Genomic DNA, 17,321 nt, shown 5'->3' with positions numbered 1-17,321 from the left:
AAGCTTTGTTACAAAAAGCATTTGTTTCCTTTCCCAATTTTAGGTCACACATGGTAACTGTTTCGCCATTGCCATGAATGTGAAACCTTCCATGACATGATAACTCGAATTATTGTGCATTTATTAGGGTTTTTCTCTAGAGAGGTTTCCAACTTGTGCATCACACGTTTTGCTGGCCTCAAGCAACATGGAGAGATTGACCTTTGAAGGGAAGTTAAAAGTGTTCTAGAGAGACAATATTTAGTTCAAAATTAAATAAATTAAGCCTTAGCGTTCGTTCTTTTCTCTACTTATAGGAAACATCCCTGTGACTGTGAGTGGTACACGTGTCTACTTGAGACCTTTTTTGGGCATTTCCTTGTGACGTTCACATGTAATTATTGACATATTTGTGCTTATTTTAGAAATTTACCTAATTCACTCGACCCACATGAATGTATTGGTTTATTGTTTCTTATAATTCTAATCTCTTTTTTTTTGTTTTTTCAAAATAGTTTTTGCATATAGAAACTAAGCATGTTCATAATTTATGATAAATCATCATGTTTTTGCATATATATAATATTTTCTTGAATTCAAACTTAAAATGATTATGTGAAAATTAAATTTGCTTATCATTTTTTAAAATTATTATGAAATATAAACAAAAACAAGAAATGGTGAAATTCATAGTTAACACTGTCTAATGATCCAAGTCATGGGTTTAGAAAGTTAACGCAGGCTGACATCTTTTTTTTATTGATTCTTTTTTTTTTAATTTCATTGTTTGAGATTAATTTTATTTAAAAAGATTGGCTTTATGGTTTTCTGATTTTTTTTATTGGGTTATCTCAATCTCATAACATGAGTCTCGGGTTTGTAAGGTTAATCAGAGTTAGCTCATCTCTTATTACCTAAATTACATATCTATCATACTAACTTGTATTGATTTAGACTATTTTTTACTCAATTTTATCCTTCCAAAGATTTTTTTTTCTTATTATTATTTTTTTTTAATTAATTTTGGTTCATTTACTATAATAAACTATTTTGTTTATCATCTAATTAAAACAAAATCAACAAATTTTTATATAGTTGAGGCTATAACTCGAGTAATGAATTTTTTAAACGTGATTGTGTCATCTAAACATTATTCTCTATTTTAAAAAAATGATACAACACGACCGATATCTAGTTAAAACTAAAAAGGATTTGATACATGGAGGATATTAATATCTATTAAGCTGTAACTCCTTGGATTATTTTTTAAGAAAACAAAAAAATGGAATTGATTATTGATTGGCCTTCTTGTTTGCACATAGGCATGAATTGAATCTAGTAACTCGAAGACATGAATTGTGACTTTAGAAACACTAAATTCCGGCTTGTGGTTGCAAAGCTCGGAAGCTCCCCTCTCACTTGTTTATGTCTTTTCATGTTAAAGTATGGATAGATGTCTCTGATCTTAGGTGCCAAACAATGTAAAAAGAAAATTCCCTTGTCCTCCATCATCCCATTCACACACAATCTTGGTGAATTCTAAATAAAAACAGCACAACCCATCAATCCCTCCTAAGTACTAAATAAAAATCTCAAATCTTGTAAAAATTAGTATATATTATTGTTTTTAAACCTAAATCGGCTTTGCGAGTACTTCTGAAACCGAATTAAAATTTTAAATTGATATCCGATTTAATCAAACTGCAATTTAATCAAAACCCAATAAAAAACATTAGTTTTTTTTCCTGAAATTATTATTTTTAAAAAAATATTAGACTACATAGCTCGTTAATCCTTGTCCAATTTGATTTAAAATCTATGATATATACATGGATGGGAGAGTGGATCATTAAATAATATTCTTGATCCACTCCAAGAAGATTTGTTTTGGGAAGAAGAAATACACTTCCATTTCCAAGATTCACTAATGGATCTTTGGTCGTGGTTAATCCTAAATAATTCACATCTTACAATATATGGAAAACCCTATTTTCGTGAAATCTATCTCAGGTAAATTCCATTAACAACACTCGGAAATTCTATCACTTGTATGATCTAATCATTTGAGATACTCCAAGATTCTTCTATATATATATATATATATATATATATATATATAGTGGCAATTCTCCTCCATGGCATGCAAATCTAATCCACGAGTAAGCTAACATGACACCAAGCACATAGATTCCATCACACACACAAAAAAAAAAAAAACATACAAACCCAATTGAAAAATAATTATAAATGCAATTGGAGAGAATTTTCCTTCAAATCCAAACACTCCCTTTTTATATTATTTAATTTGGTTGATTTTCTTTCCATTTTTATAAGCAAAAAGCTAAAAATAAAAATAGTACTAAAATAAGTATATATATGTTTTAAAAAATAATAAAAATTACACTAAACAATTAATAATAATGATAATAATATCGAAGAAAGTGAAGTTAACGCCAAGCAGAAGCGACAGTGAGCGTTTTTCCCTTCCAACCAAAACATACCCCACCGTTCTCTTCTTTAACAGTAAATCCTGGGTTAACTCGGTTTGTTAAACTCAATCTCGCTTTCATTGACTCAGCAACGATTTGACTCATCGGCTTCAACTCGAACCCTGCCATTCCCATCCGGGCCCGCCATTTCCCAAAGACCTCGCATCTTTCAATCCGGTCCCTGCCTTCGCAAGCAACCGAGTTTACTATCGTCCGACCCAGTCCCTCCTCGACCCTTGCTCGCTCTGAGCTATCCCTTTCCATTGTTGAGTTGATTGAGTCGAATAGCGCTCCGTAATATGAACATGATTCGTTCACGCGCGCCATGAAGGGGGCTGTATTGGTATTCATTTCTTGCTCCACTATTGTCACAACGCGCGGCCCCAACCCCTTCACGCGCCTCAAAAGCTCATCCCTTGGATTCTCTGTGGACACGCTCTCATCGGGCATTCTATACAGCTTGAACGCAAAATTGACAGCCAAGGCCTCTTCCGGCTCGCACCCGAGGGACTCCCGAGACAACTCACTGAGTCTGCAACTCACAACGTTGAAACACAGACTTAGTCGTAATCGCTGAGCGAGTTGACTCAGCGTTTCACCAACTAGCCTCAACCTCTCCTTCTCCTCTCCACCATTGCTATCAGCAGCAACAGCTGTGATCTTAACAATGGCTGGCTTCAAATTTTGAAGCCCAGAAAGCGCGTGTAGAAGGTTCATGTATTGCCCTCCTTGACCGATATCAAAATCAACAACATGGAAGCCATTGCTGCAGCTATTCATCTCTCGGCCTTGCTCTCTTGTGGCCTCAATGATGGCAAGATTGGCAGCCATGAAACCAAGCTTGAAACAAGGTGACAAGTCATATAAGGACTGGGTTGCATCTACATGTTCCTTGTTGTACAACTCCCTTACAGAAGGTGTTTTTTCAGCAGAATTAACCCGGGATTTTAAAGCCATCAACATGTATTCCATCAATCTCTGTCCAGAATTCCCTTGTGGGTTCGCAACCTGACAGATACGAGACAAGATCTCAGGGTAAACATCAGTTTTACCTTCGTAAATTGCTGATGCTGCTTCGATTATTGTCTGTTTCGAAACCGGCGTGGTGACTGTCGAAGATGAGGATGAAGATGATGAAGTGGGCGATGGAGAAATCGGATTATTACAAGAACTCATGAGATTCTGTATCGTCTCAGACCATTCACTGTTAGTGTTCGTTATAACACTTACATCGTCACCTTCTTGGTTGTCGTCATCGTCGTCTAAAAGCTGTTTTTCCAGTTCTTGAAGCTGATTCAGCATCTTTTTCTCCCGATCTTGGCCCATAACTACTCCGTTTCCTCCTCCGTTTTGGTTCTGTAACATATTCACATACGGCATCATGTTGTTGTTATTGTTGTTGATGACACCGTTAGAACTCATAAGATTCATGGGGCGCTGCTGCTGCTGCTGCTGCTGCTGCTGGTGGGAGCGAAGTTGTTGAAGAAGAGGCAGACTATAACGTTGAGGCATTAAGTTAGGGAGCTGAGGAGACAAGTTGTTAACGGAGAAATCAATGGGAGAAAGTGTTGAAATCGGCGAAGTATTTTGTTGGAACAAATTGTTATTAATCCTCGGCTTTACAGACCGAAGGAGAAGGTTATTTAGGGCCGCTTGGTTTAGCAAGTTTTGCTGCGGATGTGATTGAAAATCGGCAAGCGAGCGCTTGCCGATTAACGTTGGCGTGGTGGTGGTGGCTGCGTTCATATTTGTGGGCAAGATTGCTCTATGTTGAGCGATCTGTTGATAATTATGAGAAGACAAATTTTGGTCAAGAAAGATTTGGTTGGTTCTGTAAGGAGGCAATGATGATGGGTTATTTGAGAGGTTCATGGTGGGTAGAGATGATCTATTAGTGTAGAAATCTTGGAAACCACCACCGCCTCCTCCTCCTCCTCCACCACCACCACCGCTTGAAAACCCAGATGCCATTGGAGAGTTAGTGCTGAATTCTTCCAAGAATCCCTTTCTAGGGTTACAAAGAGAAACGCATGGACAGGTTAGTTTATGGAGAGAAATTGAAGGGAGTTTCTTCCTTTTTTTATCTTACGAGGTAGAAAGGATTCTTGATGAACAATATAAGGGAGAATGTTTACCGTTTGATTTGATCTATTTTAAGAAAATCAACGGTGATTAATTATGTTATTACATAACCCTTTGATGTTGTTGTTCATGTGAAGTTATAACTCTTTTGTACTTGCTTGTTAGGACATTCATTATCCACGCGTTGTTATAAGTGCGTGATCTTCACTTTCACTAGCGACGATTGTCCTATTTTGAATCGATATGGTATAAACATATTTTTTTTCTCAATACGTGGATGTGAATGCATTATGCCTCTTCATATGACTAGAATTTTGTTTCACATGATCTTGATTTCGATGCAAAATTTGATCTAAAATTACTCCTTTTTAATTGAAAACAACAAAAAAAAAATTATATGTATTTTATATAATCAAAATATAAAGATAATTATTCTCATTTTATATGATTATAATTATAGTTATTAGACTTGATCTGGTGATAAACTTGATTCAAGATCTAGGTTATATACTTTTTATAGAAACTTGTAAGTAGATAAATAAACTTTAATTTACCCTAAAACAAGATTATTTTAATGAAAAAAACATGTCATTTTGAACAAGAATTAAAAACAAAACTTTTTAGACTTTGAATAGTAGCATGTTCATATAGGTTTGATTAAGTCGCAAGTTGACTTATCATGTCATTTATATTTGATTGGGTTAATTTTCAAATTAATTAATAGAAAAAACCGATTTAAACCAGATTTTAAACTAGTAAATTATCAAATTGATTTAGTGAATTGATCGAATATCACATCAAAATTTATAATCATCGCCACTTTAATTTTCTAGATATTAGTTGCAAGTCCTTTTCTTTTTGTTTTTAATTCAAGTACTTGTAAATCTTTTTTTTCACATCAATTCCTTTCTAAGATTCACTTCCTCATCATTTGTTTTTTTATAATTTTTTTCAATAATTCTAAAAAATAACAAGAGAAAACCACCTCTAACCATATACATGTGCAGGTGATAAACATTGATGTCTACAAAAAGTGATTTTCTAACTCAAAAATATCCAATTACTCTTTTATTTGAACACTTCATCCAGTCTTTGACAAGCTTGTGGGTTTTTTGTATAATTTGACCATCTAATCCAATAATTATGTGGACACGTGTCATGTCTAAAACTCCAAAGACCTAGAATACAAGGAGCGTGCACGCACGCTTTTAGCTAGGTACGTGAGGATAAACCTGAAACTTGTGTGGATGAGATGATCTTTTTTATACGAGAGGAGGCAGTGATCACCTGACAGGACAGTTACGAACTATTCTGAAAAGCCAAAGACAATAACCCCAAGAAATGCAATCCAGAACGGCAAGCGACAAGGACTTATCGGACACGTGTAACAGCGAAGAAGAACTTTGAGCTAAGTTTCGGTACCTGGGCCGTTAGTTTCAAATTTTCTCCCTTTGGGCCCCCCGGATTCGAAATTCCAGTAGCTGTTCCGTCTTGAAACCGGTTGCTTACTTACAGGTGTCGGTTTACGAGTACTGGAAACATAAAAAAGCTGTCTGCAATGGCAAAGCCCTGGCCATAAAATTAAAATATTTTAAGGTCACGACATATAAAAATATTGGAAACTTTATTAGTTTATGGTAAAAAGCTGTACATGGTACAAATTAGTAGCCCTTTGATACTTTTTTTTTTCTTCAAATTAAAGTGATTTCTCTTTTGTTTTATGTTCAAAGGAAATTTCAATGTTGCAATCAATTTTGAAATTTCAAGAGTGAACGAGTTTTATACAAATAAAACACAATGGTAAAACCCAATTTAAGGATCAAATTTGTTGGATTATGGGATCAATTCATGGTTTGGATCGGATTTATTTAGGTGAATAAAATTATTAAAAATCTATATATATATCAAATATGACTAATTTAACGAGAAATTAATTCAAGTTAAATTTTTCTCATTAAATTATTAAAAATCTATTTATTTTAGTTAAAAAATGATAACTAGCAGCTATAGCGTTCTAGGATTGAGCTTGGGACCGATTCATGGACAAATTATTTTTTTTTACTCAAATCTTTAATTTTACATAGAGTTCTTATTTAAAAGATACTTGAGAGTATGATAATAGTTGTTTTTCAAAACAATATAACTTGAAAATGCCTCAAAATAATATATATTATTTTAAAAAAAATTATTTCTGATACCAGGACATTAAAATGATACGAAAACATCAAAAAAATATTAATTTAAAACAAAAAATAAAATATATATTTTTTAATTTTTAAAAAAACAGTTTTAGAACATAAAAACAAACCAATCTCGGTAAAAATAGTCTCTTGCCACAGTCTTTACTTCCAAGACAGAAACTTGGAGTAATCAACTGCTCTTGGCTTTATTTTTCTCTGTAGAGTAACAATAACGCCCTAGCAGCTTCATGGCAATAAATACAATATTAATTGATTGACAAACAAGTAATTGAGTAGAGGAGATAAAAAGCTTGTTAAGAAGAGTGACACAATATTTTTTAGCTTTCATGGCCCACTGCTTGCTTTTTCAGGCCATCTTCAATGCCAGAAAAACAAAACCTCTTTAATGCTCGGAAAGTATTTATTTACTTCGATGGAAATGAGTAAATGGTTTGCACGTGATATCTTCTGCTTCAACACCAATTATTTCCTTTTAAGGATCCCAAATGAAAATTAATTCATTCTAATATTTTTTTATTAGCATGAATATCTACACTATTTTACATATATCTCGATTAATCTCATAAATTCTAATATATATACCTTGATTAATCTCACAAATTCTAAAATTAACAATCATATAAACCTTTAATAATCCTGAAAGGATTCGAACTCATAATCATTATAAAGCAATTTTAATACTTGAATAATTAAGTTATTCTTCAAAGTTATTCAATCTAATATTTTATTATATTCAATTTATAGATTTTGTGATGATTAAGTGTTTTTTATTAATCCCGTGAGAAATTTAAATTCTTAAATTAACAACTATGTAAATCTTCAATGACACTGAAGAAACTTGAACTCGTAATTATTAGAGAGTAAATTCAAAACTTGACCAGTTAAATTATCCTTCAAAATTATTCAATCTAATATTTTATTCCATTGAATCTATAGATTTTGTGACGACTAAGTGTTTTTCATCGAAAAATCAGTGAGTAAATTGAATTTTGACGGAAATATAACTTAAACATATTTCTTCGGTGATTATCAATTTTCTTTTTCAACCCACTATCTAGAACTTATTCGGTCAAATCTTACCGAGTCAGCACTAAGATTTTTTTTAGAACGAAACAACTTCTTTTTGATAAAAATAAAATAAAAATAATGGCCATAATTGTTTCGATGACCCACGAGCAAATTTTCCATGCAAAATGTTAAATGGGCAGCTTTTAATTGATTAACCAAGTAGTTAAACCAACATTGGGTAAATAACAATTCCATACATATGAAAAATGGTTTATTATTAATTAAAAAGTAAACGAAAAGAGAATGTCAAGGCACCGTTTTGGAAAGTCGTGCAAACCATCTTCTACAAAAATTTAATTTAATTTTTTTATATATTTTGAATCGTTTTGATGTATTGATTTTAAAAATAATTTTTTAAAAATAAAAAATATTATTTTAATATATTTCAGTACAAAAAATACTTTAAAAAACAATTACAATTAGATTTACAAACAGGCATGATAATTAGATGGCTTCTCCCTCTCCTGAGAATGACTAGTTTATTCAATGGAGGGATTAAGACACGCCCATCCTAGCTGTAGGGTGATCGACCACCTCTTGAAGTATTTAATTAAGCTTAATTAAAATGGTGGTCCTAATTAAGGGGATCCCCACCACTTCGATCTGTTTCAATATTTGGCTTTAAGATCAAGCCATTTATTTTCCATTTATTTTTTTAAGAAAAGGACCGATCGAGCCATCTCTAAATAGCTTTAAAGCATCCATCTTTATCTTTAGAATTAATAAATAAATAAATCTGTTTTGGCATTGGCACGATTAATTTATGAATTCAATGTGTCAAAAGAGCCACTTGGTGTGGTAATTATAGGGGTGAGGTTCTCCTCTAATTCAATGAACTTTTTTTAACTTAAATTTCTTTGTAAATTTTATATATTTTTTAATCAAGAATATTCACGGCTAATTAAGAAAAAAATATTTATAAGAATTATAATTATGATTATAAAATTTAATTTAATAAACTCAAATTTATAACTCGTATAACTCGATTGTCCAATCAAACCTAATCAAGATCCACCTTTATCAACTTAAATTATTATTTTAAAAATAAAATAAAATTATTTTAAATTTTAAATCAAACCCTACAACCATGAATATTACGTACTACCGTTATTAATAATATTTTTCTTTTCTTAAAACTTACAAGTATTTGAAAGAAAGAAAAATCAAAATCTCGACAAAGGCTATATTCTTGTCAACTACTCATGATTTCAACATTTTGCTACACTGAGTCATTTTGAACAAAAAAGGATAGACTCGGTCTTTGAATAACTCAAATTCTGAGTTGAATCTGATGATCACGATTATTGCTACCATTATTAATGATGTTTTTCTTCTATTCTTAAAACCCACACATATTTGGAAAAAAAAAATTCAAAATCTTGACAAAGGTTATGTTCTTGTCAATTACTCGTGCACGTACCATATTTCAACATCTTGCTCCGCTGGGTCATTTAGTTGACCCGTTTGACCCCGGAACCCTTCATGCTCGGAGGAGGTGAGAGTTAGGTCAACCATGGTCATAAAAAATGTTGAGTATATTCTGAATTTTATATTTGTTTTTGTCAAATCGTTGACTTTCTCATGGCTTGCACTAAAACCAATTCAGCAGCCATTAAATCTTGACATTTCATGACAGGTTGCGTGTGGGCAAACCCTTTTCTAAGAAATTGGTCGGCAAACTAAAGCATCCAAAAAATACTATCGCCTTTTTACCATCTTTTTTTTTTTTCTTGAAAAAGAATCATACGCTTTGCAACTTGTCCATACACTTTGCCTTGCCTAACTCACCTTCCTTGCACCATATATCTTGATCGCCAACTCATGGCTAGAGTCAAATGCACTGGGAACATGGCTGGATACATTACATTGTGCCATGAAAGTTGAGTATTCTATCGAATAATTATTTTCCATACGTATCCTGAGACTTGCGTGGATTTTGGATTGCCCAATATGATAATTTCACCGTCTTCTTTATCGATCTTCACTTTTTATATTTTATTTAATAGATGATAAATTATATTAATTTACAGGAGCAATTCTTTCAAAATCACCTAAATTTAACGAAGGAACCGTGGAATAAATGTTTTTTATATCACGAAAAACAAGGCTTATATATCAATTGAGAATAAATCTTTTATTCATATATATGATTTTAAGTAGTTTGATTATATATATGAAACCTAACGGACAGAAACCGGCCGTCGGTATTTTACCGAGAATTGCCAAACAATTACCACCTATGCCACAATTACCGACGGAATATTCCTTTGGTGTTTACCATTACTATTACCGACGGAATATATCTGTCGGTATTTGACAGAGTTCTGAAACATTTACCGTCATGCCATCATCATCGACGGATAGTCCGTCGGTGATTACCGTTGAAAATGCAGACGGATTGATTCCATCGGTAATGTTCTCGCGGAAATATATTTTTTTGCCGCGTGTCGCCGTCTGTAAGACCGTTGGTGGTTGATTTTTTTATTTCCGACATAATCAGCGACGGAATGAGAAATTACCAACGATTAGTATCCCGACGGACGGATTCCTTCGGTGAGACCGTCGGTAATAATTTTACCGACGGATATCATGCCTTACACCGACGGAATTAATTCGTTGGTAAAACTGTTTAACGGTGTAGTGAAACAAGGCTTATATATCAATTGAGAATAAATCTTTTATTCATATATATGATTTTAAGTAGTTTGATTATATATATATGAAAATACATCTTTAATCATCAAACGAAACTTTTAGAATTGTGTTTCTTGATATGAATATATTCAAATTTATCACGAACAACAAGACTTAATTTTCGATTGAGATTAAATCTTTTATTGATACGATTTTAGGGATTGCCTCTTATAGCAATCTTGCATACCATCATGGCCCTTAAATCACGATACATTGTTTTTCTTTTGTTTCGTCAATCATGGAGCCCTGATTAGACAATTTATATCCGAATCATAGATGTGTTTATCAGAAAAAATCCCACAAATTAATTTGTATTAAATTCAAATAATAAATTCACTTACCATGTAAACACGTAAAAGATCACGTAATTTGAAGCCAATGCTCGATCACATGATACCTTGTCGTTTACCAAGCTTTCAGAGGTGTCATGCATGACCACACATCTAGGTTAAAATCGGTGGAAGTCTCATAGGAGCATGACCGAACCCTTTGTTCTTGACCTCTTGCTGGCTCCATAGAAAGCTAGCATCCGCAAGAATATTATTCTACCTAACTACAACTTGCACAGTGCATTAATGCACAATATCGAGAACACTTCTCCTCATGATTTGCGCCCCCCACCTCCACCTAATAAACAGCTAATCACATACACACAGAGGCCTATCGAGGCATCTCTACACACTCTACTTTAACTAGACACTGAAAGTTGGTGGAGACTGCCTAACAGAAATCGAATCACTCCGAACGCACGCTATTCGAAGAAAAAATCATCTTTTTATCGGTTTCAATTTCATATTATCTTATCCCTTGACTTTTCAATAAAGATTAATCTCTGTGAAAATCACTCGGTGAAAAATATGTTTTTTTGCTCAAACAAAAGTAGAGTTTAAATGAAATATATATATGGATGGAAGACTTTGAAAATGATTAAAAGTTTTTAATTGGTAGTTTTATGAAGCTTACGATGTAAGAAAATATATTTAATGATAAGGTTGAGACTGTTTACATAATTGGATTATATTTCTAAAATTTACCTTATTTTTATACTTTAAGGTTTGATTTCCACGACGGTAAATAAATTTGTTATTCATTATATTATTCCGCCCTCGAATTAATGAACAAACTAGCTATTAGAATTTCCTTTGTCATAAACATATTAAAGAAATGTTTAGAAATGTGATTTTATTGTGCTTCGTGTTTTTGAATTGTTTTAAAATATTAACGTTAAAAATAAATTTTTTTATATATTAAAAAATATATTAAAAATATTTTTTATTGTATTTCCAGATAAACTCGCAAAATAATATTTTTAAGATGAAAAACACAGGTATACCACTAATCCGGCTATAGAATCTTATTTAAATTTTGATCAGAAGAAATCTACATTTGTTGAGTGAAAAATGGTTTTAAAAAAAAACTAACCGGATAAAACCAAGAAAAGGAACTATTTGTGGGGCCATTGATTGAGTATTTGGGAGTTAACCGGGGATAGCCGGTTCACAAATGGAATCCACCATCGCCGACAGGAAGTGATATTTTATTAACAAGGGATTTGATGAGGAGGCTACGCGCTTCTCGAAATGCGGACGCGCGCACGCAATCGATTCCACACGAAATCAACACTCCCATAAAACCTGCTTGCTCGCTTGTTTTTCTAGACTTTTTCGAGCCAGGGCGAGTTTCATGTTTTTTTTTTTTTTTTAAAAGAAATTTAGGGTTATTGACTATTCCTATTACCATTAATGTCTATTTAAAAATATGATTATGGTTATTTTTAAAGTGTTTTTATTTAGAAATGTATTAAAATAATATTTTTTTTATTTTTTAAAAATTATTTTTGAAATCAGCGCATTAAAATGATTTAAAAATAACAAAAAAAAATATTAATTTGAAGTAAAGAAAAAAATAAAATAAATTTAAATTTTTTCAAAAACACTTTTAAAACGTAAAAACAAAAGAATTTGCAGCAAAAAACAGTTTTTCTTTCTTACTTGGAATACAAGCACATGATAAATTTCTTTCATATTTCTTTTTAAGTAGTTAGAAAGGGTAATGTGAAGAGCAAGATCACTTATTATTGCTAGAGTCAAACTTGTACGTTATGCTAGCTGCAAAAGCAAGCAATTGCTCTTGTAAATATACATATTGATCAATAAGCAATTGCTCTCTCTTATATATATATATATATATATATATATATATATATATATATATATATATATATATATATATGCTAATATGGTTTAAAATAAATGAGCTAGCGTAGTAACAAAAAACGAATGGATTAAAGCTTAAAATCAAAAGCAATTGCTCTTGTAAATATACATATTGAATAAACAGGATCTACTATTAATCAAAGAGGTTAGCTGAGAACTGATTTCTGTCTGCTAAGAGAGAAAATGGGGAGGGTTACGTTATTCAGTGTTGAAATCGTGTCCAGATATTTTGCGCAATTAAGAAGGATGCCTAGGGTTTGCATGCATGCATTCTAGAATCTAGAGTGTAGATCGATGGTGACGAGCTAGGGTTGGTCCAAAACGTTTTCCCACTTGGCCAGATTGATCATCAAGGGCTAAGTATCTGTTTATGGCTGACTGAAGGAGAAGTTGTCTGCTTGTTTTCAGGATTAAATTAAGGTTTAGGGACCAAATTAAAATACATTCAATATGCAATACCGGTGAAGGTTTCAAGGGAACCCAGCTTGTAATGCAGAGATTCAACGTTTTCACGTGGGATTGGGAAAACGTGATGACTGTAAATGATGGAAGATACCTAAAGCTTGAGGACCTTGATCGTATTTGATTTTAATATTAATTAATATATGATCAGACGCGCGCTTAGAATAAATCTACATAATGCATGTATTGGATCTAATTAGGAATGAAATTATGGACTGGGATTCTTGGTGGTCTTTTTATTTATTTATAATGTTTGAGTGTTTTCGTGGAAGCTCTTGTACACTTATTCATCATGAGTTAATGATGAGGAAACAGTGTCGATGAAGTGTATGTATTTATAGAATTAGGTTTTTCAGTGGTTGAATTATATATTAGTTAATTTTCTTTTATGTTAAGGTAAAAATTTTTAATGATAAATTCAGCAATTTTATGGAGAAAAAGAGTGATGAATATACTTAAAAAGCTTCGAATTCTAAGATTTAGATTATCTTGTGGTGAATCTGTATCTTTTTAATGTAAAAAAAACTTGTCATTTACTTGATAGTTTAAGTGATTTTTATAATCCTCAAACCTTATCTTTTTCTTGGGTAAATGGGTTGAAAAGTAATTTTTATTATGACAATATTTACGAGGGACACAATATCTTTTACATAAGCATTAATGAGAAATAATATCTCTTATACAAATATTAATTAACATTAATAATAAATGATATCTCTTGCTTAAGCATTAATGATTATTAATAAGAAAATTAATGACTCAACACATGTTTTTAGCTTTAAAAAATTAGACCAAGACATATTATTTGAGAGTTGGGCTCAAGTCGTGTGCCTGAACCCACAAAAAAATACTACGGTGCCTAATACATGAGCTTGAGTTTGTGCCCGACACCTGGGGCTCGGGAGTTCTTATTTGGATAAAAAAAAATATTCTTAAAATTAATTTAATCAGGTTTTATACATGTTTAGTATCATCAATCATACAAGTTAGGAAACTGATTTAAAATGAAATTTACCCGGGTCAGGTTTTGATTTAATCTATTTAATAAGTATTTTGCTGCTTTACATTATGTAAAAATATATGATCAAGAGTACATTACTAATAAATAAAATAAAAAAAAATGTTTATATTTAGAGAATTAATAAGTCTATCTTTAGAGGCTTGACGTAGTTGTAAACAAGTTAATTTATTCTTCTATATTATTATTATTATTATCCAGGATTCTAAAAGAAATTATTGACAAGAAATTATGAAGAAATTCAAGATAGTTAACATGAAAGTTGATTTAAAATACACTGTTTTTTAATTGATAATTAAGTATATTTTTTAATCATTATATATCAATTAAATCTTAATTTCTATAAGATTTTTATTTGATATACTCAAAACAATAATTTCTATAAGATTTTAGCAAACATCATTCATGCACGATAGCAACGATGGAAAATATGGTATATAAAATTATAAAAGATATTTTAAAAAATAAAAATTCCAGGAGAAACACGTGGAGGCTGGAAAGTGAACACTTGGAATTCTGGGAACCATTTAGCTGTCATCTGATCATCAGATTCAGACGGTTTGCTGCCGTTGCCCGTTCCATCACCAACCTTCTCTGCTCAAATCCAATCTAACACTCCAATTTTTATTTTTATTTTATTTTTAATATAAAAAGCCAACAAAACTTTTCTTCTACTCTTGTCCGTACACGTTAAAAACGATGCCCTCGAAGCTATATAGCATGTGAAGAGAAGAGACTTCTGGCTTGCGTCTAGGCAAATGTTAAAAAACAGAAAAAAAGTAAAAGAAGAGGTGACTTTTCTCACGACACATATTATTTAATGGTGTTTTGTCTTCTTCGATTTTTTTTTTCTAATTTATATTTTAATTTTTAATTTTATAATTCAACATTTTATATATATATATATGAAATTGAGATGTGTAATTCTTTTCAATTTATTTTCTATAAGATCATTTTAGTTTCATGATTCAGATTACATGTTTGATCGGTTAACTCAAATCTTTTTTTTTATAGTTGATTTTTTTTTCAATTTCATCATTCAATAATGAGTTAATTGAGAATCAGGCTTTGTGATTTGTTTTGGTTTGTTTTTTTATGAAATTATCTTAATTTTATAGCTCAAATCATAGGTTTAACAAGTTAATCCAAGTTGACTCAAGTTGTTTTTAGAGAATGAACTTTATAATTTGTTTTAATATATTTTCTATTGGGTTATCTCAATTTCATGACCTAAGTTATAAGTTTGGTAAGTTGATTTCATAACATTGAATTTATTGCAAAATTAAGTTTCATAGTTAGTTTTGATTTGCTTTTTACAGTGTTGTCATGGTCTCATGACTAAACATATGGATTGACAGGTTAACTCAAGTTAATCTTAATCGATCTAATATGTTGCATCTCAGTATTTATATAAATGAATCATTTTGAATATTTATTTTGAGTAAACTACATTTTACCAGTCGTCTGTGTTGCTTTTAAACTCATTAAGAGGATTAGGTCACATCGGATCAATCCTCATACGATTAAAAAGATTTTTCACTGGGAAAATATTAGCAACGCCCAAATATTTTTTTATGTTGAAAACATTTGACCTGACTCATAGCGATCCAATGACCTACTGTTACATAAAAGATATAATATATGCTGTTACATAAAAGATATAATATATGCTTCATGTCGTAGTGCAATATTTTAAAGCGAACTTCAATCAAAATCTCACTCTAAGTATTATGAAGACTAACATTTCTAAATCTTGTTGTGTTTTGAATCTTAATAGAGGATTTTAAGTGATTCAATATTCTCGTGTTGAGAATATATTAAGAAAAAGATTGAATATATCTATGAATTAAAGTAATAGATATTGCAGCAACCAATCAAATTATTTCAATTCTCATGAATAATTTAGTTGCATAAAATAAGAACACTATAGAAGAACTTTATAAGAAAAGTGATTTCACTTTTGTTGACCGGTTGCTGCCGGTGACAGTAAGAGAGGTTTATCTTCCAAACTGTGGTGCGGTGCCGTATCTTTTTACAAGAAACCAAAACGACTTTTGGCCCTTTCTCCAAACTTGACGAGACGGGGGCCGTTAGCGGATCAGAACCGTTAGATTTGCCCAAAAGATTTGGTCAGGCACACGTGTTTACTGGTCACTGGATGGTTTGTTTATTTATTTATATATATATAATAGTCAGGCCCACGTGAATCTTACATTGCTGGCTAAAAGCTGGAAACAATCTTGCTGCAGTTGAATATTGATATAGTAAAACAGGATTAAATTCAGTGTCGGATCAATGTTAAATGATTTTTTTTAAATAAAATAATTGACTTGATAATTTATAAATTAATCTAATAATTCAACAATTCAAATTCTTTTTAAATTAATTTTTTATAAACCCTTTCTCGTTGAAGAATACATATAAATAATATTTATTATTTTATCATTTAATATACATATAAATACTTTAATATATATTAACTATTTTATTTTTTATTGATTAATAAATAACAATAGATAATAAATACCCATTAAATATTCAAAACCCAACTGATAATTTATATATATTTAGATTTTTTACCTAATAAAAAAAAATCTGAACAGTAGACACCCATCAACATCCCTGGTTGTCATGCATGCCAGCCCTTCACCGAGGAAAGTAGCATTCAATGAAACTTCCTCTCAGCCGACAGTACAGGTTCATTTCTCTCCGGAGGGGATTTCCTTCCGAGGGAGATCTAGTCCAAATTGATTAATTTATTGCCCGTGTAAAGAGTCCAATATTAAACTCCGGTCTTTAGCTAAGCATCCTTTTATGATCCTTTAACATGACTGCCACCAGCATGACCAGTTGAAGCGCAGCAACTAGGTCCAAAGCATGAGTCACAGTGGGTCACCATCTCAAGCGGCGGTCAATTTATCGCCGCTGCCGGGCGACCATTCTATGAAGGGAATCAAGGGATCAATTCTTCATAATCTTTGAACATTCATTCACAATTTAAGTCACAGACCAGATAATGATGATATGATATGTAGCATGTGCTGACAGGCAACAGCAAATGATGATAGTGCAAGTCCTCGTCAGTCGTCGGCAGATTTATTTAAAGATAGAT

At 31.7% G+C, this 17,321-nt stretch overlaps 1 protein-coding gene across 1 annotated transcript; it reads right to left on the bottom strand.

The window, feature by feature from the left end:
* Positions 1-2,242: 2,242 nt before the first annotated feature.
* LOC18106519 (scarecrow-like protein 8) lies at positions 2,243-4,639 on the bottom strand. The gene has a single exon (XM_006372387.3). The coding sequence runs from the start codon at positions 4,437-4,439 to the stop codon at positions 2,427-2,429; it is 2,013 nt and encodes a 670-aa protein (XP_006372449.3). The 5' UTR covers positions 4,440-4,639; the 3' UTR covers positions 2,243-2,426.
* Between the last annotated feature and the right edge of the window lie 12,682 nt (positions 4,640-17,321).

Source organism: Populus trichocarpa, chromosome 17 (assembly GCF_000002775.5).
Source record: "Populus trichocarpa isolate Nisqually-1 chromosome 17, P.trichocarpa_v4.1, whole genome shotgun sequence".
In the NCBI taxonomy this organism is placed as follows: domain Eukaryota; kingdom Viridiplantae; phylum Streptophyta; class Magnoliopsida; order Malpighiales; family Salicaceae; genus Populus; species Populus trichocarpa.
This window is presented reverse-complemented; position numbering and strand designations above follow the sequence as displayed.

Excerpts from the sequence above, each read along its gene's own strand:
- LOC18106519 (XM_006372387.3), bottom strand. The coding sequence starts at position 4,439 with ATGGCATCTGGGTTTTCAAGCGGTGGTGGTGGTGGAGGAGGAGGAGGA.